The 26,880-nt window shown below is 34.5% G+C and overlaps 1 protein-coding gene across 1 annotated transcript in view; it reads left to right on the top strand.

Moving 5' to 3' along the window:
- Positions 1-868: 868 nt before the first annotated feature.
- The window catches only part of LOC149774240 (uncharacterized), a 53,762-nt gene continuing 27,750 nt past the window's right edge, over positions 869-26,880 (top strand). The window contains exons 1-3 of the mRNA XM_089945550.1: positions 869-1,142; positions 14,549-14,621; positions 18,752-19,048. Of these exons, the coding sequence (XP_089801676.1) occupies positions 14,558-14,621; positions 18,752-19,048 (361 nt within the window). The 5' untranslated portion in view covers positions 869-1,142; positions 14,549-14,557. The remainder of the gene's footprint in view (positions 1,143-14,548; positions 14,622-18,751; positions 19,049-26,880) is intronic.

Raw genomic sequence — 26,880 nt, 5'->3', positions numbered from 1 at the left:
GCTAAAAGAGTCTATCTCTACAACCATCTTATTTTTAAATATCATACATCGGTTTTAAACATGGTTTTACCAAAATAAGTTTGTAATAAGTGGCAGGCATCATGGAATGATGCTGACAATTAGATCCATGTGAAAAAACTACAATAGGAGTATGGCTTCCTACTTTCAGAACAAGCCGTACAATCGAGGTAGTCATTGAACGAATTAGAATAGGCTGTGTATACATAACCCATCGCTACACACTAAAGAGCAAGAACCCACCCGAGTTTGTCTCTCGTAATGAACCCTTTACTTTGAAGACTATATGATAGATTATGTCGATCCCCAACCTAAACGAGATCATTTATTACAAGGTTCCGCTGAGGAATTAACTTTTTTATGCGGTAAATATATCTTTGTACTTTAAATCTTTTAAGGAAGTTAATGTTTATTCTAATATATGGTTTTTGTGCAATCATGGTTCCTTTGAGTACTTTAAACAACATTTGTACTGTTGATCACCCTAATTCTTATTATATTATTATATCTTATATTAACTAGTTGCATCCCCCTTTCATCGAGGAACTTCATATATTATCCTCACGATCTCATCGTTATGGTATTTTTTGTACTTGTGTCACTCGTTGGTAACAAACCCTTTTTAATATATAAATCTTTACCATGTAATCTTTTCAGTAGCGCTAGATTGTCTTTGTTATTTTTTACCATAAAACCCACATTCAAGTAATCAACGTTAAGTTTCAAGTCATTGAACAGTTGCCAAGTTTTTCATATGACCCTTGAATATATATATCTATACATACTTGTCTGTTTTTTCACTAACGTTGTCACTGACATGATATTATCAATACATGCACACACTGTTAGTTATTTCATACGTATTGAACCGCACCAATGTTAGGTAGTCGTTTGAATGTTATAAATAGTGTCCAACTATCTCAAGCGACTATTTTTGTCGTGATAGGTATTACTGACTTTACCAACGCACAAATCGGCTGAATGTTCCAAACATACCTGTCATAATTGTCAGTAAACTTATCGAGGAATTCATGTAAAGTGTTTATATTAAAGTGGAAGTATTTCGTTCTGCGACGTCGCTTATAGTGAATCTTGTGTGAAAATGACATAGGGGCTTGCTTGTGGTAAGTACGACATAACGTTTCGTTCCTTACCAACCTAAGCTTATGCGACATGTAAGGTCCCTTTATTAAATTGTATATCTGCTTGTGTTTACAAAATGGTGATACAACGAAATACATGTATATACAAGTCTGCAGAGATATGTATGTATAGAGATTGGTATAAATGTACACCATACATTATTTCACTTTATATTATCACGCATACTCTTGTACATATGTCTGGCGTAGATTTGTACCTATCTATATCAATTTATATACGCCTTCATTTATGTCATATACATGCGGAATTGCTGTGAGTCTGTTGAAAGTATAATGTAATTTCCTAAATAATTATTTGGGGGTGGGGGCAAATATACAGTGGTCAGCTTTACGTTTTATAGATGTAGGACAAAACATGGTTAGAGGTCAAATCGGGGTGGGGGAGGTCCTCCCACTCTCTTGCCCATATGTGTCGGCGTCTATATCCACTAGATAAAAATGTATGCCACCTCAGAGTTTACAAAATTGTTATGCAACGTAATACATGTATGTACATGTCAGCAGAGATATATAGGTATAGAGACAGGTATAAATATACATTATTTCACCCTATATTAGAAAACATCCTTGTTTAGTATCCACAGATAGTGCTTTCTACTCTGCCTGGTATTTATTTGCACCTATCTAAATTAATTTCTACAAGCCTTGATTTCTGTCATGCGGAGTCGCTGTGACTGTGTCGTTTTTGTTTGTGTCCGTTACGCAGAAATACTTGCTTATGCAAGGGACAATTTTCTATATTATCTTGGCAATGTGCGTATGATTCAGTGTGCGTATGATTGAGGGTTATATGGTTTGGTTTGCCCAGGCAAGACCATTATTGCTGTATCCCGCCGATCCAGGTCCGAATCTCATATAGGGAACCACTTTAAACGTTTCTAACATTTATGATAGTATTATTTCCCTTTATATACTTTAAAGGTATATTATCACGCATCCTCTTCTAGGATCCAGACAGATATGTAATTAAATTTTAACTCTTACTTGTATGGTACCGACTCTCTCACCCCGTCATTCCAGTAATAAATAACTGCATGGTACGGCATACCTGAATGTACCAGTTTACTTGTACCACTGGATCCAGGGATAGCACTGGAAACTCCGTGAAGTGTACAGTTTAAGATCGTCAGGCGTATCGATTTTAAATCTCTATCTCTCTATATATTTCTCTCTCTGTCTCTCTCTCTGTCTCTCTCTCTCTCTCTCCGTTGGCCTAGTGGTTAGTTCGCCCGCCTAAGACGACCGAGGTCTTGGGTTTGATCCCCGGTCGAGTCATAACAAAGACTTACAAAAATGGTACTGACAGCTGTCTCGCTTGTCGCTCAGCATTAAGCGGTTAGTGTTATGACTGGTCGGCCTGGTGTCAAGATAATGTGAATGGGTGGGACACCATGCTACATGTCTGCGAAATGATGTCCCAGTGCTAGACTTAACTATAAAGCGAAATCGGGATGGGGAAGGCCCCCCTTGCCCCTATGTGCGGGTGCCCACTACCCCAAATCAACTCGTATGTCACCCCAGTGTTTACAAAATGATTATACAACGAAATGCATGTATGTAGATGTAAGATGAAATAGGTAGGTATAGATGTGATGTGATGTGATGTGATTTTGATTTTTAACGTAGCTTTAACAATGTTTCAGTCATATTGCTACGATGTCTGCAATGTGGCAGCTTATTGTGATGTCTAGCACTGGAGCAGCATGCCGCAGACATGTAACATGATATCCCACCCAGTCACATTATCCTGACACCAGGCCGACCAGTCCTAACACTAACCTCTTAATGCTGAACGCCAAGCGAGGCAGCTGTTAGTACCATTTTTTAAGTCTCTGGTATGAATCGGCCGGGGATCGAACCCACGACCTCCCGCATCCGATTCGGACGCTCTAACTACTAGGCCACCGGAGCGGTCGGTAGGTATAGAGATAAGTATAAAGATACATCACACACTATTTCACCCTATATCAGCATGCATCATAGTTCAGTTTTCACGCTTGGTACGTTCCAGTCTGTCTGATGTATATTTGCACTAGTTATACTAATCTCTGTACGCCTTCATATGTATGACTGTAAGTGTTTCGTCTTCGTTCGGCTGCGACGCACAAAGTGCTTATATCAATGACTATGTTGCTGCCTCTAATGGAGACTTGCGCATGATCGATGTGTCTATAGTTTGGTACGTCAAGACAAGGCAGTTAATGCCGTAACCCTCCGACCCAGGTTCGAATCTCAGACAGGGAACAACTTAAAACTTGTCTAACCTGTATCATGATAATATTTCCCTTTATATGTATTTGAGCTACATTATAATGCATCCACATGTAGGATTCAGACAGCTATCCAGTTTGATCTGTAATCTTACAGGTATGATACTGTCCGTCCCACCCTGTCATTCCGGCAATAATTTGTGTCTTAATGGTAAGGTTTACATGAACGTAACAGCTTGCTTGCACCACTGGATCCAGGTATAACACTTTCCACTCCGTCTGATATCTCTCTCTCTCTTTAATTATAGGTCAATGGAACTAGAAAACACGTTTCTTTTCTTGTTCTTCTTGTGTATTTTGTGTGTGGCTTCTGTCACAATTTGCATTTTTGAATGTATTAGAAAAATGACATTAGAGGAAGTATATTCCGACTAAAGCAACACTCCTTTATTGTGCGGAAAAGAGTCAATATGGGCTGCCAAGTGTGTGAGATATTCCTGAAAATTTGACGTCTCTTTCTTATGTTACTCGACCTCGGAATACTCTACACAACGCCGTTATAAAAGCAATAAGGCGGCAACATAAAAGTGTGAATATCAGGGGTGACGTCTTACGTTGCATGACTAGCCCTGAGTGCGATATAGTGTTTGGTTGTATTGTTTCTTAGATTATATTATGACTGTAAAGTGTGTAGAATGGTTGTGTAATCTTAGAAAAGGTAGTTTTTATATAAGTGTTTTATAGAGACGTTTGCTTTTCGTCCAATTAACACCGAGATAATGTAAAATGTAATGATGTAAAATGTTATCTGTAAAATAAAATGCTGTGAAAGTATAATGTATCTATCTGAACAAAGCCAGCACTCTGGACGATTCTTGCCTTTTTGTTTTTTTGCAACCAATACACCAACAACCCTTACATCATTTATATCAACAGACATGTTAAATGATAGACTGAAATTTAGAGCTGAAAGAAACTGAGCACTCTTAAGTATGGACTTAATTTATCAAAATCCTGCTGACATTTCAGAGCAATGAAGCCTGGTTTTCGTACTCAGCAAAAGGTGTAACTGATACATCAGTTATGAAATATTTGAGCAAAATGTCCGACAACATCTAGCCATACCCAATATTTGTATCAGTTGCATTTCACAGATATGTACAATACATTCAGTGAGAAGAGTAACGTTAACGTCTACAGATTTAACACGTCCTAAAAATGTGCTGTAAGTAAGGCAAACTTGAACCCGAAGTAATTGCGAAATTTGTATCACATAGAACGGTTTCTAAACTATATTTGCACCTGTAGTTTTAGTCGGTGATGACATATATTTATATGTCACAATTATGAAGACAACATTTAATCATGTTTATTAAATGCAGAAAGATTCAAATGGTTTAATATTCATATGGTCCATCTTGAGTTGCAAATGCCGAAATTTCATTTTGTTCTTTCTGTGAATGGAATTTGCCACAATCCTTTGAAAAGGTGAAACTTGGTGACTTATTTTGCATTTCCGATTTTGTCAATGTATTCATCGATATGTGGTTATAGAAACGAGTCTGTTTGGTGACACTGTTTACTTTTCTATAATTTGTACACATACGGAAAGTATTATCTAGTTTCAGCGAAAGAATACGTAGTGAAATCCTATTTCGTTTACTTCGTACAATAACATTATTCTCCAGAAAATGTTGAGTTTCATTTTCCAAACATTCACGCATAATAGGATTCAACATGTAAGGATACTGTTTCACAGCTGCAGAATCTACACTTTTAACGTCACGGTACATTGTATTTGTCGGAATATCTGAAAACAAGTGCTCATAGACACATAACATCTGTTTTAATTCACAATCTTCTTGTAGCTGTAAATATGAAAGTTTCTGATCGAGAATGTTTAATATTTTTGAATTCCGAAGACTGGTTAAAGCAACGTTACTAAAGTCTGATCGAACGCCATCTTTTAAATCCACAACTGTGGGACAGGTACGACTAAACTGAGTTGATAATCAACAGTAGTATCTATATCATAGTACTCCTTCACATTTTAAATGGCACAATTGTTTTTGTTATCACCCTCCTGGTTATATAGGTTAAGTCACTTACGGTTATTTTTACCTATTTTTGAACGATGATACTTAGCCAGTGGGTAATTTTGATATCGGCAATATAGCCAGAACTCTGCCACACCAGGCTGAAACCTCCTTTTTTGTATTTATGTCATAACTCGATATCAAGTTAGACAGAGACAATTAGAGTGAAGATTACGTATTTCTACATTACACTCTTTGAGGACTTTTATTTGAAATCAGAGAAATAGCCATGAATATTAACCTACGTATATTTGGTTGAAAGCAGTTATGCTTTGGCTACGTACAATGATCCACACACAGTATGTACAAATCTAGTTCAAAAGGACTAAATAATTATTGTGTGTGTGTGTGTGTGTGTGTGTGTGTGTGTGTGTGTGTCTGATTTGGAATTTTAACGTAGCTTTAAAAGGTTTCAGTCATTTAACTACGATGTCTGCAGTGTGGCAGTGTAAAGTCATGTCGAGCACTGGGGCATCACTGACACCAGACCGACCAGACCTAACACTAACCTCTTAATGCTGAGCGCCATGCGAGGTAACATTAGTATGAGTGTATGGTATGATTCGGCCGGAAATCGAACCCACGACCTCCCGCATTCGAGGCGGATGCTCTAACCACTAGGCCACAAGAGCGGTCCTAATAACTCATGAACTGATTCACAAAAAACGAATGTGCATATTCATTACAATATTTCCCTGTATCAAAGCAATATGATCTGTATCATACTTTTACGATTTTGATGAAATCTTTCCAAAGCGCCTTGATTTCAGGGTGATTGGCAGAATATTTGAACTATTGGTTGCCGAATTCATACGATGCTGGAAAATACAGATATAACATTTTCCCCTTCATCAGATTAAACAGATTGGGGACGACAACAAGTGTAATGGTAAAAAGATTTAATGATGGTTTCTGGTTTAATATTTCTTAAAAGAACTCCCCTCTGGAAATCTTGGAAGCACACGTTATGGTCACCAAATGTTGCTTGACTGACTTAGTCTTAGGTGAAGGAACTACACAGAATACCATTATTCTGCTAAATGGTTTGTCAAATGCAGGAATAGGTTGGCAGATGAACCTACGGTATCTTGTAGGTTTTTCCTGCGATTTCACGAGTGTGCGAACAGTATTTACAGGAATCACATAAATGACTTTCCGATGGAGATTCATTGGTTAGACCAATGAATTCCTGTTGCTTTGACCTAGGAATAATTGTTGATATCTCATTGACCACACGCCACCAGCAAGTACCACATGTAATCTCCATTATCTCAAAAGAACCCCATGATTCACACAATCACAAACTGGTACTAGCGTGACTTCCATTTCGTTAATTATCCTTTGAAATAAACAGAAGCTCTCAGGATATTGTTTCCGTGATTTTCTTGTCACCCATATTAGAATGTTCATGATCAATGCCTTTTGAGTCATCAATATCAGGAGCGAAATTGATCTCATCAAAAGACTGGTCAATAAAGGCGCCAGTTAAATAGAAAATGTCCTTATCAACATATTGTAATAAATAATTTTAATAGTTGAGACCTCTCAAATTAAAACTAAACACAACATTACATACATTTATATACTGAAATTAATTAAGAACAATAATACATTTGGATTTAGGAATGACTTAATCGCTTCTGCATCCAGATAAATAGCCCAACTATTCAATTAAGGCTATATGGCCCAAAACCTCCCACCTGACTAATGTGGTGACAAAACCCACGTGATAATATATATATTATTTCTACAAATCCAGACGAATTAAAAAAAGTATAATGATAGAATGCTCTTTTATTTACGAGGTGACGTTTCTTTCTCAGACTGGTATTTCATACTTATTGGGAAATAAGACCATCTTTTCCCCCACAAATGCATTACAAATTGGCTTATGTCCCCTCTGTTTAAACCGTTTTGCTTGCTACCGTGAATACGTTATAGATAAAGGTGTATATCACCCGTAAGCCTAACTTTAACAATTCCATAGCCATTGTTAAAAAATACGGTATTTATTATCCGATTTTAAGTGGATTCAGACCTTTTTGTACCGAAATGCATATGTATGATTCTTTCTAAATTAAGTGATTATGTTAATTGCTGAATTTAGAAAGGTCAGTAATACTTAGGCACTGAATGCTGTTTTGAAATGCATGTCGTCATTAAGAGAGCGAATGTGAGCGTCTTCTTAAAAAAAAAAAAAAAAAAATTAGAGTTTTCTCCACACGCGTACATCCGAATACTTACTTATTTCAAGTCTATTTTGGTCAAGATCCTTGAAATATCTTGTACAAATGATGGAGAATTTGCGTCCTTACAGGACCGACATGAATTAGATACGTTATCCCCCCTCCCTGCATCTATTTAAATATTGCATTAAGTTCTCACCTGAATAAGTCTGAAGTGAATGAGTTTTTATTCTGAGGTTTCAGGTTGAACGCTTTGGTGCTCTTTTGAGCAACAAGCCCAAACTTATTCTATTTTTATTGTTGTATTATACTGATCTAATTTGGAAACATCTATATATGTAGGCCAATGAATATTCAAAATTGTGATATTTTCTAAATATATAGAAAACTATGAAATGTATTGTTGAGGCTTGTCAAGTAATGATTTCTATGAAAAAGGCAAAGAGCGATTATCCCAGCTATAACCACAAAAACGAACGTGTTTTATACCAATCGCAATTCAATTATCTCATTGATTTTATTCCGCTATTTCTCATATTGTTGTTCTTGTTAGTGTACGATACAATAAAGGGAGGAGTCACACTAGTCACATGGAATACTGTTCTTTCTTTACAATGTCGTAACTATTACTCGAGGTTAACTGTAACGCTCTTAATAACACTTCGCCGTATTTCATCATCATCGAAAGCGATATTTCTAGGCACCTCTTCTCTAGGAGATTATATATATATATATATATATATATATATATATATATATATATATATATATATATATATATATATATCTGTAACAAGTAAATATATTTTGGCACTACATCGGACTAGTCATTTAAATTTTTCAACTAAAAATTTCATTTAATTTGGGATAGGGTTTTTATCATATATACAGCAGGCATACCAAGATATCAACTAATATCGAATGAAATATTACGCGAAATCACCTAATGGCCTTAACCTATTACAAAAACATATCCATTGCCACGCTTATGTTGCTGCATTTCATTCTTTATCAGTCTAGAAAGATGGTTATCATGTTAAGTTCAGAGGATAATTTATGGTGGCCGATTTTTGGTCATTTCATATAGTCGTAAGCCGATAATGTTCCAGTATGACAAATTGACATTCCGACAAAATGCCACATCAGCAAGACAAAACGGGGTTGAAAATGCAACGGTCTTATTTTGACACTTTATGGCCATATTTAGTCGCGATGGCGCTTGGATTTTCTGAGATGTTATGATTTAGCTCCATTCTGTTATAGTTTTTTCGCAATGCGGCTTTGTCGGATTGTTGACATTCAGTACGCATGTGCAATGGAAGCATTATAGGATCACCATTTGCAATTACTGCTAACTGTTATAATTCCAGCAAAGTTTACCTTGGCCGGTGTAAGGAGGGAAGTTGAGTCTAGTGAACGAATCATATAACACTAGTCCTTTTTCATTGTTATAACAAACTATGGACAAGACTATTTGATAGGAAAGTATATTTTAAGTTATTTCAATTGGGAAATACGACATAATATTGGTTTTCTTTAACTGTTACTGATAGTACGAAATGTATATACTAGTAAAGGACGACTCGACAGTGTTCACGTATGAAATTGAAAAGAAATCAGAACGATTCCGCTCCAGTTCGACAAACAAAAAAGGTGAACACAATGAATTGCTAACGATTCAATGAGCCAAGCAATAACATTTAGCACATTGCACTACTAAGCCACAAATCTCTGCAGGCGATGATTTGAATCCCGTAGGCGGCATGTATGTAGGACCGTAATTAACCATTATACTCCCGTTGGATGTCGCTCGGTTCAAATGATACTTGATGATGACATTCCGAGCTAGTCTATTCCAAAATGTCTCAATATATTTATCGTATTATTACAAACTGTATCCATGTTACTTTAGTTTGAGTACTCATATCACGCCCATATATATATATATATATATATATATATATATATATATATATATATATATATATATATATACATATGTGTGTAATGTAATACATTTTGAGTATGCGCTTTTGTTTATAGCGGTCCGTTTTAAGGATGTCTTAGATTTGTGTGACTACTTGTTTGATTATGAGAAGTCGGTGCTGCGCATATAGTCCTCAAACTTAAATAGTTGACAGACAATTGGGTAGTTGTGAGATTTGTGGTCTTGCATTAATTAGAGTAAAATTATTTATAGAATGGATGTGTTGCACTTTCCAGTTTACAACAGCAGTTGTATAGAGGTCTTTTGAATCAGGGGAAACTTATGACCTAGCGGAATCGCCCCAAGGTTTGACATCGCTCGGTCAAGAAACCCATTTGCTTGTTACAGGAAATAAAGTTATGCTGATAGCGTATGATACACGTTGGAGAGATACAGAGACAATATAATACTTTGTCTCAAGCACTTAGTTGGATTTGAGCACAGTAACGCCTCTCTTATGAAGACGTATATGGGTATAGCGCAGACGTTAGGCGACATGGAGGGCATATCATGTTTTAGAGATTTTAGACGAGATGATTGTAAGAGTTTGGCTAGATTGTTCCGGCAAGCCAATTAAAAGTTTCCTTGTCGTATCGTACAGCTGGTTGCGAGAAGTCTTAAAGCAACGCCATGATGGATTACCGGTAGACATAAATGCATCTACAAAACTTTCAGTAAAGTGAGCAAATGTTAATATTGTTCCTGTATGAGGGACGATATTCGTGAGTATTGTGCGTCTAGCTCCGTGTGCTCTTAGCAGAAAAGTTAGAACCAGAAGCGCCGAGCGAAACTTCAGGCCATAACTGCTGAGGAAAAAGGAGAGAAACTCGTAGCCCTCGATATTTTAGGACACCTTACAAAGACAGAGGAAGGAAATGCATACAGGTTTTATCTCACTTGCCATTTACTACTGTGAACTTCAAGAACTTTCCCCATAGCATTTCTGGAAATGTATTCGTTGTTCTTTGACATATTGTAACTACTATTCTAGAACTTGCTCTTCATACTCACTGCTTGCAGGTTGTTTGTCGTATTCCACAGTTAATTATGGATTTCTTTAAATATATCAATTCCAAACCTGTGCCTTTTACTACACCACCTATCAAGTAATACTTGAAATATATTTAACGATCACAATACAGTACACAGTGATTAGGAATTGTCAGTGGTTTCGTGTACACAAATTTAAAGACTTGCTCATTACTCATTTGAAGTTGTTGTAGTTGCTCAGCATCGCTACTCTCAGTTTCATATCGTTGAAAAGTGTATGTTTAAACGTTGTTAAAACTGCACTGAATTGTAAAAACATTCCAAAATATATTATTATATCAGTTGCTATGTAATCACCTCTGTAGATTTGTTTAAATGGGAAGGAATTAACTACTTTAGCTGATCTCCAATTAAAATTAAAATAAGTATATACTCTTAATTTGTTTTATGTCCATTATTTAGAACTCTTTGTCACTTAAGATTTTAAGTTTATTTTTACTCGATGTTCTGATTGCTATGCTTAGTATCAATTCCTGCATTTATAGACTCATTCCACTCATATGTGGGCAATAGTATGTATCTGCCCATATGCTTCATATGATTATTCCATCTTTTGCAACCATTACAGTGTATATCGTACACACAACTGAACCAGTTTCCTCTAATTCAATATCGTAGCTGAACAGATCTTTAAATACAAGACCTCTGAAAGGGATACAAATAAATATAATTTAGACAGGTGATCGCATATTCTAAATTATGTGTCTCATGTAATCTCTATGCTGGAAAGATCCCAAGAGACCATCTTATTTGGGCGATTTCATTCAACGAATTTCCTCAATTATTTCCACTTGGTGTCCATGCAGATCAAAGACGTAAATCTCAAGCAGGGTCCAAATAACAATATTTTGAGCAGAACACGTTATGGCCAATAGTTCACGTAATTTCTAATTTAGCTTCGAAGTTTCTTTTTATAACTATCCTGTACTAAGTTTTCTACATCTTTGAGCCGGTTTGAACAATGACGTGTAAACGTTTTCTCTATTTCAATAGTTGTCTGACTACAAACATCAAAGACTTGTTCAGATTAACATACAGCTAAAGATCTCATAGTTCAGATTTAAAAGATCCTCTTTCTATTTAGCCTGTAGATACTTACATCTCTGCTTTACCATGCATTCCTTGAATGTGATCTTGAGTGTTCGGGATTCCTCCTCGGCGATCGGCGTCCGAACAGCCATGTGGAATTGTGGCATCATTGACAAGATCGATGCTATTGAGGTGATTCTCGGGTTGTATCTAGAACACCATTCTTCATCGTGGCATTGATTTCACGAAGAATAGGAAGCGCCTAAGAACTCATCGTCAGTGCTTTTTACATCACCGATGTCTACAATCAGTCTATGATTAAAGAGTGCAAGGTCTCGGTGTTCATGATGTTGACGGCAAGCAACCTCTGACAAATCGATATTCTCCTCCTTCGGCATTGTATTCATTGTTGTAGCTGATATTTCTTTACACGTTTGGGTGTGACGTGTTCGCGTTCGTGTCGTAAATCGAGCGGTACATTTTTCCTACACAAGTTAAGTCAATTGTGAGGAAGCTACATGGGTCCCAAAATTCTTCTCACCATGAAGTTTCGACTGCACACCAGGTCCAACACACATTTGCAAGGCTTCGCACGACAACCGGCGAAACATCTTACACATATTACAATTTTCCTGGGTTACGTTTGGCATCTTCCGTATCGTCGGGTCACATAGGATACGTATGTTTTATTGTGCCATCCTTGAGAAAACAATCTCGGAGGGTTTATCTTGCTGGTCAAGCTTCATATTTGCGCACACGACAAGATTATTGGCGCCGAGTACATGGATGAAATATAGTATATATGGAAGGATCAATGCAAATTAAATATTTACGTGCATTTCACGTTGAACACATGCGGGGTGTTTATGATATGTACCCATTTTAGTATCAAGCTTTCCTGAGACGTGGGTTAAACAAACACACAAAAAACCCACAAAAATAAGTCTTTTTCCATTACAACAGGTTCTAGACATACAGCAAATAGGCAAATTAGATGTATTTTATTTGTCAGTGTTGCATGCCTTAATGTTATGTGATGTTGAACTTCGGCACTTGCTAAGGGTTTTATGTTCAAGGAGTAAAACCATACTGGGCCAAAGGATGATTATGTCACATCATTGCACATGACACGATTATTCGCGTTAAGTGCATTGTCGTCGATGATATATAGTATATATGGACAGATCACTTCAAATAAAAACATGCATTTCCAGAAGAAAACATGTGGCATGTTTATGATATTTACCCGTTTTGATAAACAGAATAGAACACAAAAAAATAAATCGTTTCCATTGAAACATGTTCAAGATTGACAGCAAGTAGGAATATTAAGTTTATTTTATTTATCAATGATGCACTCCTGAATGTTTAGCAACATTGAACTTCAGCGCTTGTTGAGGGTTTAAATGTACACATAATAATTTTCAAGGTGTAAAGCGACATTTGGCCATTTGACAATTATCTAGTAAAGCTTTACTCGGCGTTCATCCTGTCAAAATGAGTGGACGAGTGATTTGTTTTAGGCCCTAAGTGGATTATTCATAGTGTATTTAAATAAGTAGTAATAATTTGCAATTAATAAACATAAGTTTGTACCTCCAGAGAGAAAAGTGAAAGTACTGGAATAGTCATAAGCTCGCGAGACTTACATGTTTGGTCATACCAATATGTTCGCATTATAGATATCCAGCGTTATCCTTTCCGCAACTTCTGTATTTGTCTCAGTCAGATTATACACAAGCGTAAGGCAAAAATTCACGTAAGTAAATGCCCTTTACCGTGTTTAACTAGTTCACCCATGAGTAACATTGAAGTGTATAAGGAGAGTCAAAAATGACAATTATTTAAAAACAAAATCAAAATTGAGAGCATTACCGAGATAAAATTAAACGGCGTTTAGCCGATTACACTAGCTTCGAAGCTGGCAAGAAATAAAGGAGAATTGTTTTATACGCATAATTATACCGAGATTTTAAAAATTCATTATTCAGCATATCTATGTCTGAGCAATCGTTCATTGGAACGAAAATGGTCTTGCGTAATGCATTAAATTACATATTTTATTATTATAGTATTTAGATGATGCATTTAAATACATAACCATTTAATTAGCACATGTTGCTTATAATAGAAATATTGTACTGAACGGAATCGCTTGTTAAATATCGAATGGAAACTTCTGTCAAACATAACTTTTTGTACTTGTTATTGATGGAACAATTGTAATATATCACAACCTTATATAAAAGTTCTAAGAAAGGTTAAACAGCTGTGTAGAACATGAAATTATTGTTATAACAGATTGGCTGGTTTACCGAGAGATAGATGATGAAAAGATTTGGATTTGTTTTCCTGTAACGTAGCTTTAACAACTTTTCAGTCATATCACTGCGATGTCTGCAGTGTTGGAGTTTATAATAATGTCTAACACTGGGGCATTATGCCGCAGACATCTAGCATTGTGCCCCATCCAGTCACATTATCATGACCACAGTTCTAACACTAACCTCTTAATGCTTAGCGCATAGCAAGGCAGCCGTTAGTACCATTAGTATAAGTCTTTGGGATGGCTCGGCCGGGGTTCGAACCCGAGACCTCTCGCATCCGAGGCGGACGGTCTAATCAACGGGCCGCCGGAGCTGTAAATGAGGAAATGAAAACGAAACAAGAAAGTTAAAAGAAAACCTATAATGCTTATGGGATCGTTTACTAAATCACGCAAGTTAATTTGACGTTTGCTACTCGTTATAATTAGCAGGTTAAAATATATGCCTGTTCACGTGTACTAATGACCATTTCTTACTTTTAGATTAAAAAGATGATCAAACCCTTGCATTGCTGCGTGTTCTTACCGGTAACTCTATTGGCATCACTGTGTACAGGTCGGTAATGTCACTATAGTTACGTTTTAATAAGTTGTTCAATATATGGTATATAATATATATTATCATATTATTTCAAAAGATATGTGAGTTTATGAATATAAATATTTATCTTTCTATTTATAAGAAGAGATTGGGCATATTGCTTTTCTTCACCTCGTTCTTTTTGTCTTATTTGAGACAAAATGTCATGGAAAACAAACTGGCAAGGAAAAAGGAAACATTCAAATTATGTCGAAATAAAAAGAGAATTGCAAACACAAGATTAAGATTGACTCTAATCAGATATTAACTTACCTGGTATATGTGAACTAATTCTGACATTCAATAATGTTGTTACTTCACAAGACAATAACAGGAACTTTCTTTCAGAACTTGATTTGTGTCGCTTCGATAATAGATACACAATTTAAAACCATATTGAGGAACATAGCATATATGTGCAGATGATGTTACTATTAGAAATAAGAAAATAAGCTGTAGCAGCGTTTATCAATGAACTCGTCAGAAAAAGTACTGTTTACATTATAATCATGGCGCACTCTTACAAGTATCGTCAAAGTAATTCTATGTATATGTGAAATAGTGTAATTTAGTTTTATGCACTAAATATCCATAAGGACAAGTATTGTAGATTATAGTATTGGAAGCTTATAATAATAACAACTCAGTTCATAATAGTAATCCCATTGCTTCCAAAAAGAGATTCGGTACTCTAGGCGAGTCTAGTTTTCCATAAATCTAAAGTTATTTGGCAAAATCACTGTTCTTAATTAATCATGTTCCTTCATTCGTCAACTTTTTTATGTATGTCAGATTCCACTTTGGCCAACTATTACTTTGTCTGCCATCTTTTCAGTTTCAGATTTATTTGCTCCTTCTGTTACAAAATCGTAGCATTTGTCTTTACAATGCACCACATAATTCCAAGATTGTTGCCTGTGAATAGCTGGAAAAAATTTAACTAATGTGTGTGTGTGTGTTCACATTGTGCTAGTTTATAAAGGCAGAACATAGCTCGGTCACCGTTTTATCATTAATTTAACTACTTCTGCGAAAAAGTGACACATATTGTCCACTACTTCATCTTTACCTTGTCGATTATTGTGCTCCTGCTCTACTCTGAGAAGTTCCTCTATTTGTAGTATTACGACATTATGTAGAGTTCTAGCTTCAATATTTCACTCACTTCATATAATGACTTGGCGTTTAGATTATTCAACTACCGACGTATGCTGTTCTGCTAATAACACTTTTTCCATCTTTCTATGTGGAATTTCTGTTTAATTATATGATATGCACCCCCTTTTTTCGTTCATTTTTTCTCTGCAATTTGTATTTTATTGAGATGGCATTATTTTCGTTTGCAGTTTTTACTGAAACGATTACAGCATAGATCCCGGTTTATTATCGCAGCACTCTCTAATATAAGTTTCATTTTTGTGTCTTCGATTTTGTCGGTGTGGACTTGTATTAGTACGTGTTAAATCGATCTTTGATGATTATTTGGTACTTTAGCTCCTTTAATGCAGGAGGTCTTTTATCGTTGTTTGACACTAATACCATTGTTTAATATTTTAGTTCCATGAAAATATTAAATGGTTTATTCACCTTTCTATCACTATGCTTACTAACTCTGCACAAAAGTGATATATGTTGACCACTACTTCGTCTTTACATTATTGATTATTGTGCTCCCGCTCTAGTCTCATCGGTTTCTCTCTTTGTAGTATTGCTTCTCCCAGATGAAGTCATATCTAGATGTAAAATCTATAGCCTCTTGCACTGGTTCTCTCAGAAACTGTACATGCTGTTAATTGATGTCTGTAATAGCGAGTCGTCCGTATTTGGCATAATAGCCTTTTAAAGACTTTCCGGCACCAAAGACATGAATTCATATATCATCATATATTCGGTTCAGTACACTATATATATCAATTCAGCTCCATTCATTCTTTTGGTTCAATCGACGATGCAGGATTTGTACCGTACACCTGAGGCCGTGCAAATATCACGACTGCTACAGTGTTACCTCTGTGTATCTTTCGTTTATATTGTGATACTTAAAATATCAAGTTTTTTAATTCCAGAATCTATCTAAAGAGTATTATTAAAATATTACTGTCTGGAAAGAAACGTCAATTTCAGTTTATCTGTGACTGTATATTATAAAGCTGTCCATCGGCAGTAGGTGGTTGATATTTATTTTTATGGAGTCCTTCATTCTTTAATGTATTTAATATGGAATCATAATAAGCGCTCGAGGAGAAATTACGCACTTAAGAAAACTATCTTGATATAAAACCTATATAGAAGACATCAGTTATGATTCAAAAAGCCCTGAATGGCTGCATCCAGGAAGATAAATTAGATAAATTACTGAATGCAATGAATTTCGGCGTGTTTAAGGCTTTGCAGACTATGAGACATTTCAAGATCCAAGAGTGCAGAGTGCATTTCTGAAGTTATCAATGTTAATCACTTGTTTCGTTTACTATCTCTTCCTTTTCGGATGACACTGCTATATATGGGAAGCCGAATCTGTGTTGCTGGCAAATTTGTCGAAGATCATATTGATCGTTTCAACCCGGACCTTTTCTTTTTTGTAGTTGCAAATATTTTAATTAACATGTAGTTCATCTCATTTAGGAAATCATCTTGCAGACTTTCCTCATTCATCAGAAAACCTGCATTTGAGTATGCAGTAGAGTCTTGCAAATACAGTTCAATACTGGTGGATTTCTGTAGCCAGAACCGTTGAACTTTGGACGTAATAATTTCCCAATCCGTTCTGTTGGTCTTAATTTGTATTCTTGCTGATCGACATCCTTCAGCTCCTCCCCGTCTTTGATCTGCCTTAGTGTTTAATCGGTTTTCCTATATGATGTTTTATATAATCTTTTACCCTCAGTTTTGTGCAGCATGGTACTGGATAAGTTATCCCGAACACTGATCTCTGAGTGTACCTGTTGTTGTTTGATCTTGAATCGCTAGTCTTATTTGCACTATTTTGCAAACTTTTTATATCTACTCATTTCTTATGACCCGTAGATCTCTTGCTTCAGTATTTCGATCACTTCATATAATGACTTGGTCTATTTATTACACAACTAATGACGTATGCTGTTCTGCTAATAACCCGTTTTCCATCTTTTTCTGTCTAATTTTAGTTTAATTATATGATATGCCCCTCCTTCTTTTTGGTTCCTTTTGGTTTTTATTTTCTCTGTAATATGTATTTGCTTATTTAGATGGCATTCTTTTCGTTTGCAGTTTTGTTGAAAAGTTTACTGCACAGAGCCTGGTTTATTGTCGCAGCACCCTCGAATATAAGTTTTATATTTTTTTATTCGATTCTGTCGGTGTGTACTAGCTTTAGCACACGGCGTGCGTTAAATCGATCTCTGATGCTTATTTGGTACTTTAGTTTTTTTTAATGCAGGGTTCCTTTTTATCATTGTTTGATACTAATACCATTATTTGATAGTTTACTTCCACGATCCACGGCTGCGTGTCTCTAACTGTCTGGATTTCGACTAAACGCTATTGTTTGTATTTTGTTCCAGTTTCTTCTATTTATTTTATATCAATATTTATACTGAACATTTATGGTTAGTGTTTATATTCAGGTCAGTGTTAATAATATAGTCCGAAGTATCAGTATTTACTTTTTTCATGGTTCATCCAACATATAAACATGCATAGTAGTGCATTCTATCTAATCCGTCTAACATTGTTCAGGGGCTAATATCATACACTTTTCTATAGCCACCACGCTTCCTTGTCTGTCTATTATTAGAAGACAAAGACCATCGGATAGCGTCTTCTCCCCCATTGACCACCTTATCGGGTTAAGGGTTGTCCGTTTGATTGTAGCGCTTTTCTTCCTCCTTGACATGACCAGTTATGTTGACCATATGAACATTCATCACTTCTTTCTTGTCGTTGATGACGAAAATCCTGGAATTCTTCTAGTTTTTCTTCTTCTTCGTCTTCTTCTTATTCTTCTTCTTCTTCTTCTTCTTCTTCTTCTTATTATTATTATTATTATTATTATTATTATTATTATTATTATTTCTGACGATAATGTTTCAGATAAAAATATTTTTATCTAATATTTTAAATTTCAGATACAGGACATAGTTCTATATTTGTCTGCATCGGAGATCCCGTACATGTGTTTCAAAACATTACATCTTCCAATTTCAGTGGAGATATTATCCTTTACAAAAAAATTGCCGATAAAGCAGAGGCAATTGCTACGTTTCGTAGCGAAAACGATATAATACATGATAGATACAAGCAAAAGTTGTCTTTGGAAAATGGAGATATATTGATAAGAGACTTTCAAACATCGGATGAAGCGATATATACTATTTTATATGACGGTTTTTCTAAAAGAAAAGAGGTGGCAATATGTGCAACTGGTGAGTATTCAATTATACTTTTATAGTCCAGATTTGTTGTATGTACTTATAGCAGTGTAGCGAGTTAGGATACGTCAGAAATTTCAGCTCTAAATCGTTTGCATGTATCATTTTATTCTATAATTATTGTTCTTTTGTCCTCTTGTTCTTTGCGAAAAAAGGTGAATGCAAATTGATCATGTTACGGTGCTTTGTATATTCGCTATCAAGACCTATTTATTTCTAATTCAACAATAGCACATAAAGATTAAGAGCTAATAATACTGAGGTTAAACAGAGACGAAATGGTTTATCCATGGGCACCACAATGCATACATGAAAACATAATCAAATGAAACAAATTTGTATATAATAATATAAAATACCCCAGTTATAATCGCACAACATAGTGAATATTAATTTGTTCTAGTCCGAAAGGACTCGAATACGCACAGCGAATAATGGCACCTGCTGCCACGCTCTAATTTACTTGCAATGCGTTCTTCCCCGAAAGACTTTGGAAGGATGTCAAAAGGATAGCAAAACAGTGAATTTTCAGCATAGTATAAGCCACACACATTAATTAATTAATAATCAGCCAAATGCAGGTTTATATATGTATATATTTATTGTTTCAAGTGTTAATATTAAGATAGAGAGAGAGAGGTAGAGAGAGAGAATATGACACAATATGTTCATATTTTATGGTTGCAGCTTCAGCATACCATGTGACCGACGTTATCCATCCTCCCAACATGTTCACTTACAGCTAGTAGTTTTAATGAAATGACAATTCCGCGTTGTTTTACAGGATACTAGGCATTTAAGTTTGTCATAGTTTTCCAGTTTAAAATACATTATATATGAGCATTCAATTATCTGCAGAAACATGCAACGTCAACAATAATTTGAGAAGCTTATGTATACTTACTGGCACTGGATATAATACGATTTGATCATTTCATCTATTTCATCATTCGCAAGCGACAGCTGACACACATTCAGTACGTTGAATAAGCCCTACCACTAATACAACGAATACTAGTAATGTTGTTATGGCTAGACGTTCCAGAAATGTAGTTCAGATCAAAATTTAGTCGATGTAACTAAATGTATTGTTCCACGATTTGTCTCCCACTACCTTGCAATTTGCACAACACAACTCGATTACAAATATTCTCTGTATGAATCTGCATTGCAAATGTTTTGAACATAAGCACATACCAGTCATTTTTAGATGACAAATATAACACAAAATATTTCATTACTTCTATTCTAAGTACAAAAATTTAACGTCATTTGTTTCTGCTGACATTGTTTCCATCACTGCTTCGGACGTGAAAAAACCTAATGTGCACTTTATGGCCTAAACGTTGATTCATCACAGCTGATTTTGAGAAACAGTTAACAAGAAAATCATGTTTATCATTATGAACACAGTACCCGATACAAGAAGAGGCGGCAACCAGACGCACGTATAAGAATCGGAGAGCGCATTGAAAAGCATTGACAAGCATACATCAGCACAGCGCACGTTGGACAGACGACTGGTTCCAGCGCCCATCTATATATATATTTAGATGGAACATTGTGCTATAGTTCAGCATAGTGGTTTCTAAAGACATCTAAAGACATCTTTGTTAACGCTGGATATATATATATATATATATATATATATATATATATATATATATATATATATATATATATATATAGTTACAACACTATGGTCTTAAAATAAAATAACATGAAAGAGGAAAAACCAACACATTTGGTATAACTGAAAATATTAATATTTTTAACTAAAATAATTTTTTGCAGGAAATGAAACTGAAAAAAGTATCAATAACGTAAAGTAGAGTGAATTAATTATTAAGGTCTTAAATGGTCTATCAATTCCAAAACTATCGATTAATTTGATTTGGTCTTTATTGTATTTGCTTATCAACACGAGAGAAAAAGCACTGCAATTCAACCCCAAAATGTCTTTAAAATAATCCACACTAATTCCGTAACGGCTATAAGTATCCAACTAGTCCTTAAATAGTATTTCCGTGACAGCTGTTACAAATCAAAATAATCTGAAATATTTCGAATACATTAGTTCGAACGAATACATAATTTAAGCAAAATGTGTTGCTTGAAGATGACTTCCTAGACTAGTGGTAATACTAAGAATGCCTAATTATACATAACATTTCTATTATACAGATTACCAGTTAATAAGACTCTTTTATTTACAAGAAATGAAGTATAAAATATAATGCTGCTCCCTTCCTATTACATCTCAACCCAAATAAGCAATTAGTCCAGAACTAGACTTATATTGGAAAACTCGCGAACTTTTAAATTGGTGCGATCTTTGCCCATGCACGGTAAATGGGCACACATACAAATTGGTGGATGATCTAATTATAAGGAATGAACATGGCTTTCTTATTGCAAACAATTTTGTCAGTAGTACGGCAATTGTAGATAAATGTGAACAATTTTCAAATAATATACAATCATATCAATATATTGCATTATTTGTTTTTTACTAATATACACTGGGAATCCAGAGATAATATTTTCGAAATTCCTCTCAGTACTTGATACAAAAAGGCTCTGGGAAGTTCCTTTGTACATTAATGTTTTAACAGAGATGAGATAGGCTTGACAGAATCCTAGCGAAGCAATAAAAACATGCTGACATGCATGGTTCATAATTCTCCGAAATCAGAGAGGGGTTTAACAGTGTACTGCTTTTAATACAAGACCGTGACCTTAAGGTCTTGAAGATAAGATCATTTGGAAAACCTTTATGTTGTTGCTTATTGTACTTTATTATATTATACGACCTATTGTAATCAGAAATGACGTGTCCTTTATTTTAATGTGCGTGCAGGTAGGACAAGGACGAGATAAGGATATCTGATCAGTCTTATCGATATCTGATTTCTAAAAGTTGTGATGGATTGATATTTGAAAGTACCCGTATGAGATTAAGATCATTTTTTTACCAAAATAAAACATCTAAAGGATGTTGTACTGACAATGAACAGTAGATTTCCAGATCTTTGTCAGTAATTACACTTTGTAATAGAAGAGTCCAATGCCATTTTAAATTTTTAACAATATTATCAAAGTGAAAAATAAGTATCTACTGGTTGTTGAAAAAATGGATTCCAACCTAATGTTTCTGGTGACATTAATGCCTAGTATTTTTGTAAGAGAGGAGTGATCTGTTTACCAATTCTATTTCCACTAGTCTATGCCGAATTTTCATTTTTTTTACTCATATTGCTCTTTTCTCCTTCTGCATTTGCATTTGGTTTTCCTCACTCTTAATTTAATTTGCACTTTTATTTCATTCTTCTTGTCCTGTCTTTGAATTTGTATTTCCATCATTTTTTCTGAAGATGAACTTTCTTATTCCAGTTCCATCAGTTGTTTTTAACTGTAATTCTGTCAATTTGCTATCATAACCCAAAGCACTAATATCCCAACTTGTCTTTCCAACCAAATACTGAATAAAAGAATTGTCTTTCTTGTTCTTTGTTAAAATTCTTTCATTCCAGAACTGTCAAAATGTATACCTAGATGAAGCACCTCGTCCTTTATTATAGACTCTAACCAATCCTGGGTAGGATTTGAGTCAATTTATCAACATCCGATTAAATGTGTTAAATTAAACTGTTTTCCAGGGAAAATGACAATTCCGAAACAAAGTCAATTTAAATTTTATACGTTTCAATATATATCTCTGAAATATTTTTGTTTTGAAGAAATTCAGATCCCCAAAGAGCTCCCAAGTTTTGTTACGATCCTGTGCCTTAAGTTATGCAATATAATGAAAGTGATATGTTGGTAAAATCAGCTAAGATTGTTTTTTCTATACAATGCAAACTGGAAATTCAAGGTACAGCATATTATTGCGAATTAAATCCCAAATGATCCTAAATGTCCGATCACAGTTCTCAAACATAGAATGTTTCCTATTTAATACTGCATGAAGCGGATGTAGTGAGCTGGCTTGTTGGCTTATTTAACTCCTTAAGGTGTACTCTCCAGTTTCAGAGGTGGCATCAGTGTTTACTATATGTTCATATTTATTGAACATAAATATATGAGAATTATAAGCTACATAAACCTGGAGACACCATGCACAAAATCATCCAGATAGACATGACATATTTTACTTAAGCTTCTGAATGATGGTATAAATAATGAACTTTTGCAATATGAAATGGTTAAAAAATCTTTACTATGGTCACTATGAGTAGATGCGTACATGGCAAATGCTGCATCTTGTTTGTTCAAATAATAAATCACCATTCAAATAATTAAGCGTTTGATTTTAATTAGTTGCTGATTTTGTTTTATATTACTTATTATAGTTAATTTTCTTCCTTAAAATAAAATCAAAACACCCGTAGTTGGGATCATTCTATTTATGAGTTACACAGTTTGTAATGCTGCCAGCTTCTATTTATTCACCTTTCCTGTGTCTGTTATGAATATTTTATTAAAATCTCAAATATCATTCTAATAGTTGTTTATTGTTTGTTCTTATTCTTGTAGATTTAGCCGCTGCTGCTGCTGCTTATTATCTGTCCTTCGGTTGAATGGTGTGATTGCCTACTGTTTTTGTTATTTTTTGCGAACGACTATGTCTTTAATACTCCAAATACTATGTCTTATTCAATCGAAAACCGGCTGTACGAAACAACTTTTAAATGGTCATATTTCATTGTAGACATAATATGTACCCTGATACACATCACATTCTAGGCAGAAGTATAAGTTAACTTAGTAATGGTAAACGTTATCATTTCAGTCGACATTTGTCTATTGTGTATTACCCCAGAAACTTAAGTTGTCTATCAATTTCTATTTAATTTTACATTTGTGATTATATTGATAAATATTGTCAGGCAGGGTCCATGTTCCATTAGGTAGTCGACGGTGACATGTTTATCTTTTACAGTTTAAATTTGTAAAGAGAAATGATAACTATTCCAACGCCTTTAAAGTCCATGTTTGATGATGGACATATTGACTTACATTAAGTGCTTGTATGAGCGCAGTTTAGAATGCGGCAAGGTTAACATAGCTATTACTGTCTTTGTTTGCTTGCTTGTTTCGCGGAACATTTATATGTGGAAGCACATGCACTTTTTGATAGCTGAAACGTTAAAATATGCATGATATTAAGGTTGTTCTGATTTTGCTCATTGTTCGTTTTCCTTAACTTCATCAGTTATTGCAACTAGATATTAAAAATGACGTGAAGAAACAATTTGTCTTCGTCTGTGTGAAAAGCTGATTAACACAGATACATCGTCGCACATTAAAAAATACATCGTTCTGCCTGGACTTGATTTGTTTCCCTAAGATGGAGTTCTTTCTCACTATATCGTAATTTTGTAGTCTCTTCTACGTTCTGCTTAGAGGTTCAGTATTTTTTGTGTGGCTTTTTATAATTATTGTGAAGTTTCATTTATATTTTGTTTAGTTTTCTGATACGTTAATTAATAAAATTGTATATTCTTCCTTGTTTGTACAAATGGCTAAGCCATTTCAAGATTATGTAGTAATCTCTAAGGTCACAAACCATTTTCGTTATGGGTAGTGAAAACTATTTAAACGTAAACAAAGAAATATTATTTTTAGAGGAGATGAGAAAAAATACTGTATTCAATAATCATTTCACTATTGTCAGTCATTTTCTTAACCAATATGTGAAACAGCTGAGAGATAAAAGAGGATAATTTGGACAAGAACCTGAAAGGATATAATGCAAATTATTCCTGAAATCACATAAATGAATACAAAATATTCCATTTACAGTCGGTACAGAGTAGTAAACGCATTAAGAGAAAACACTAAGTCAGATACTGCCTTGAAGTTATTGGATGTGCCATCATTTCATCATATCATATAATCTTCCTCGTGTGACCTTATTGGAAACTAAAGAACAACGAAATTCATTCCAATCCATGAACATGATATAAATATGAGTATCAGCGACAACGAGCAAAATTAAGAAAGTAACCAAGATAAATGCAATTGAAGATACCTATATTGAATGATTCAAGGCAGTTAACTTGATCAACTTAATCAAATGTTAATGATAAGTGATAACTGTGTGAACAGAAAATACAAGTCAGCGTTACCTCCAAGACTTTGATTGGAATTTGTTTTAGTATTCATATATATTACGGTGCAGAGTAGGACAACTGAACATAACTTTTAGCAGCTCTTCAATTTCCTAACTTGATTTTGTCACACTTCTCCGGCTCATTTGTCACTCAACCCTTTACGGATTATCTGTTTATATGTTCTATTTACACAGGTATGTTCTGTTCATGTAATTTTAAATCTCTCGAGGAAAGTGTGTTTTCTACTTTAGTCATCGATTAATCTAACTTCTTGATTCTATCTATAGTATGCTCTGCACGTGTACTCAGTTCATTCTTCACTATTCAAAAAAGCAAATAAATGGCTGAGTGTAAAGGTTATGAAATCAAACAAGACGAAAGCCCCGAATAAAGAGATCATAAAGTGGTAGGTTCATCCGATTAAATTCGCTTTGATGACACTGTAAATATTGTTGATGGTGTTGGTCGATTAATATATAGTGCATCTGAAATTAAAATGGTTACTCGTTAAAGATGAAAACAGTTTCACTAACGCTTATTAGAAACTTCAATGAATTGATAAAAAGAGGACACAATATAGACGAATCACAGTATTATTGAGATTAGATCTAGAGCACACTATAAGAAACCTCTTGTAACATTAGTGTTGAAAAGGGTTGCAAAAATATATACGATGATTGATAGTGACACCAACTAAATTAGACAATGCAATGTTCGCTTAATTACTTCAGATATGATAATACATACATTTGATGTTTGTGTTTATCCTTCCTTCAGCTGAGTGTAATATCTAATTTGTATATATATATATATATATATATATATATATATATATATATATATATATATATATATATATATATATATATATATATATACTGTTTATATATTCTTCGCCCTGCACTAAACTATTGATCTTAATTTGTTAAATCTGTATATCTTTATGATGAATGCAAATCTGCATTTTCCTTGCAACTAGATATCTTAAAACTGCTTTAAATCCCGATTCGTTATTATTAGTATCTTGCATTATTTGTAATACAATTCAATTTGTTGACACCCGTATCCACTCAAATCAAGTAACAGATATACACCATCTCTTGAGACAAGTATTGTTGCTTTTATGATAATCAATTAATATTTATAACACTGATTAAATTTCAGTTTATGACATATTGCGTTTTGAACTATTGAAATTTCGCTCCTGTCGATGCTCATCAGCTCTACTACAGTCAACAAATACATACATACAACAGTTATACATGTGATACATTTTGCGAATACATCGGTATTGTACTAGTTAAAAGTTAAAAAAGAAAATATTGAGTGCTCAGAATTTGTACTAGAGTAGCTGACAGTTGGTAGATATGTAATTAAAATTTATGATCGTGTTTATTTTTTCATTTATTGTGCGTCGATGAAACCATGCACTTACAACATATATCCTTTTAAAACGTTCGACGAACTTATCATGCATGAGGTGGGGATTGCACTATTAAGCTTCATATTTCTGTTCACATAGTATGAATGCATCGACTGGTAATGCGGTATGATAATTTATTTTGGTATATGAATACAGTGTACCTGTAAGTGTACTTAATATAATATCGTTACCAAAAGAATATAAAATATTTAATTTGCAAGCATTAATTGTGTGTTGCTATTTAAATATTAAATTGCAATATATATATATATATATATATATATATA

Source organism: Sinohyriopsis cumingii, unplaced genomic scaffold, assembly GCF_028554795.1.
Source record: "Sinohyriopsis cumingii isolate HCF-2022 unplaced genomic scaffold, ASM2855479v2 utg000360l, whole genome shotgun sequence".
NCBI lineage: Eukaryota > Metazoa > Mollusca > Bivalvia > Unionida > Unionidae > Sinohyriopsis > Sinohyriopsis cumingii.
The sequence above is the reverse complement of the archived record's forward strand: the minus strand, read 5'-3'. Positions and strand labels throughout refer to the sequence as shown.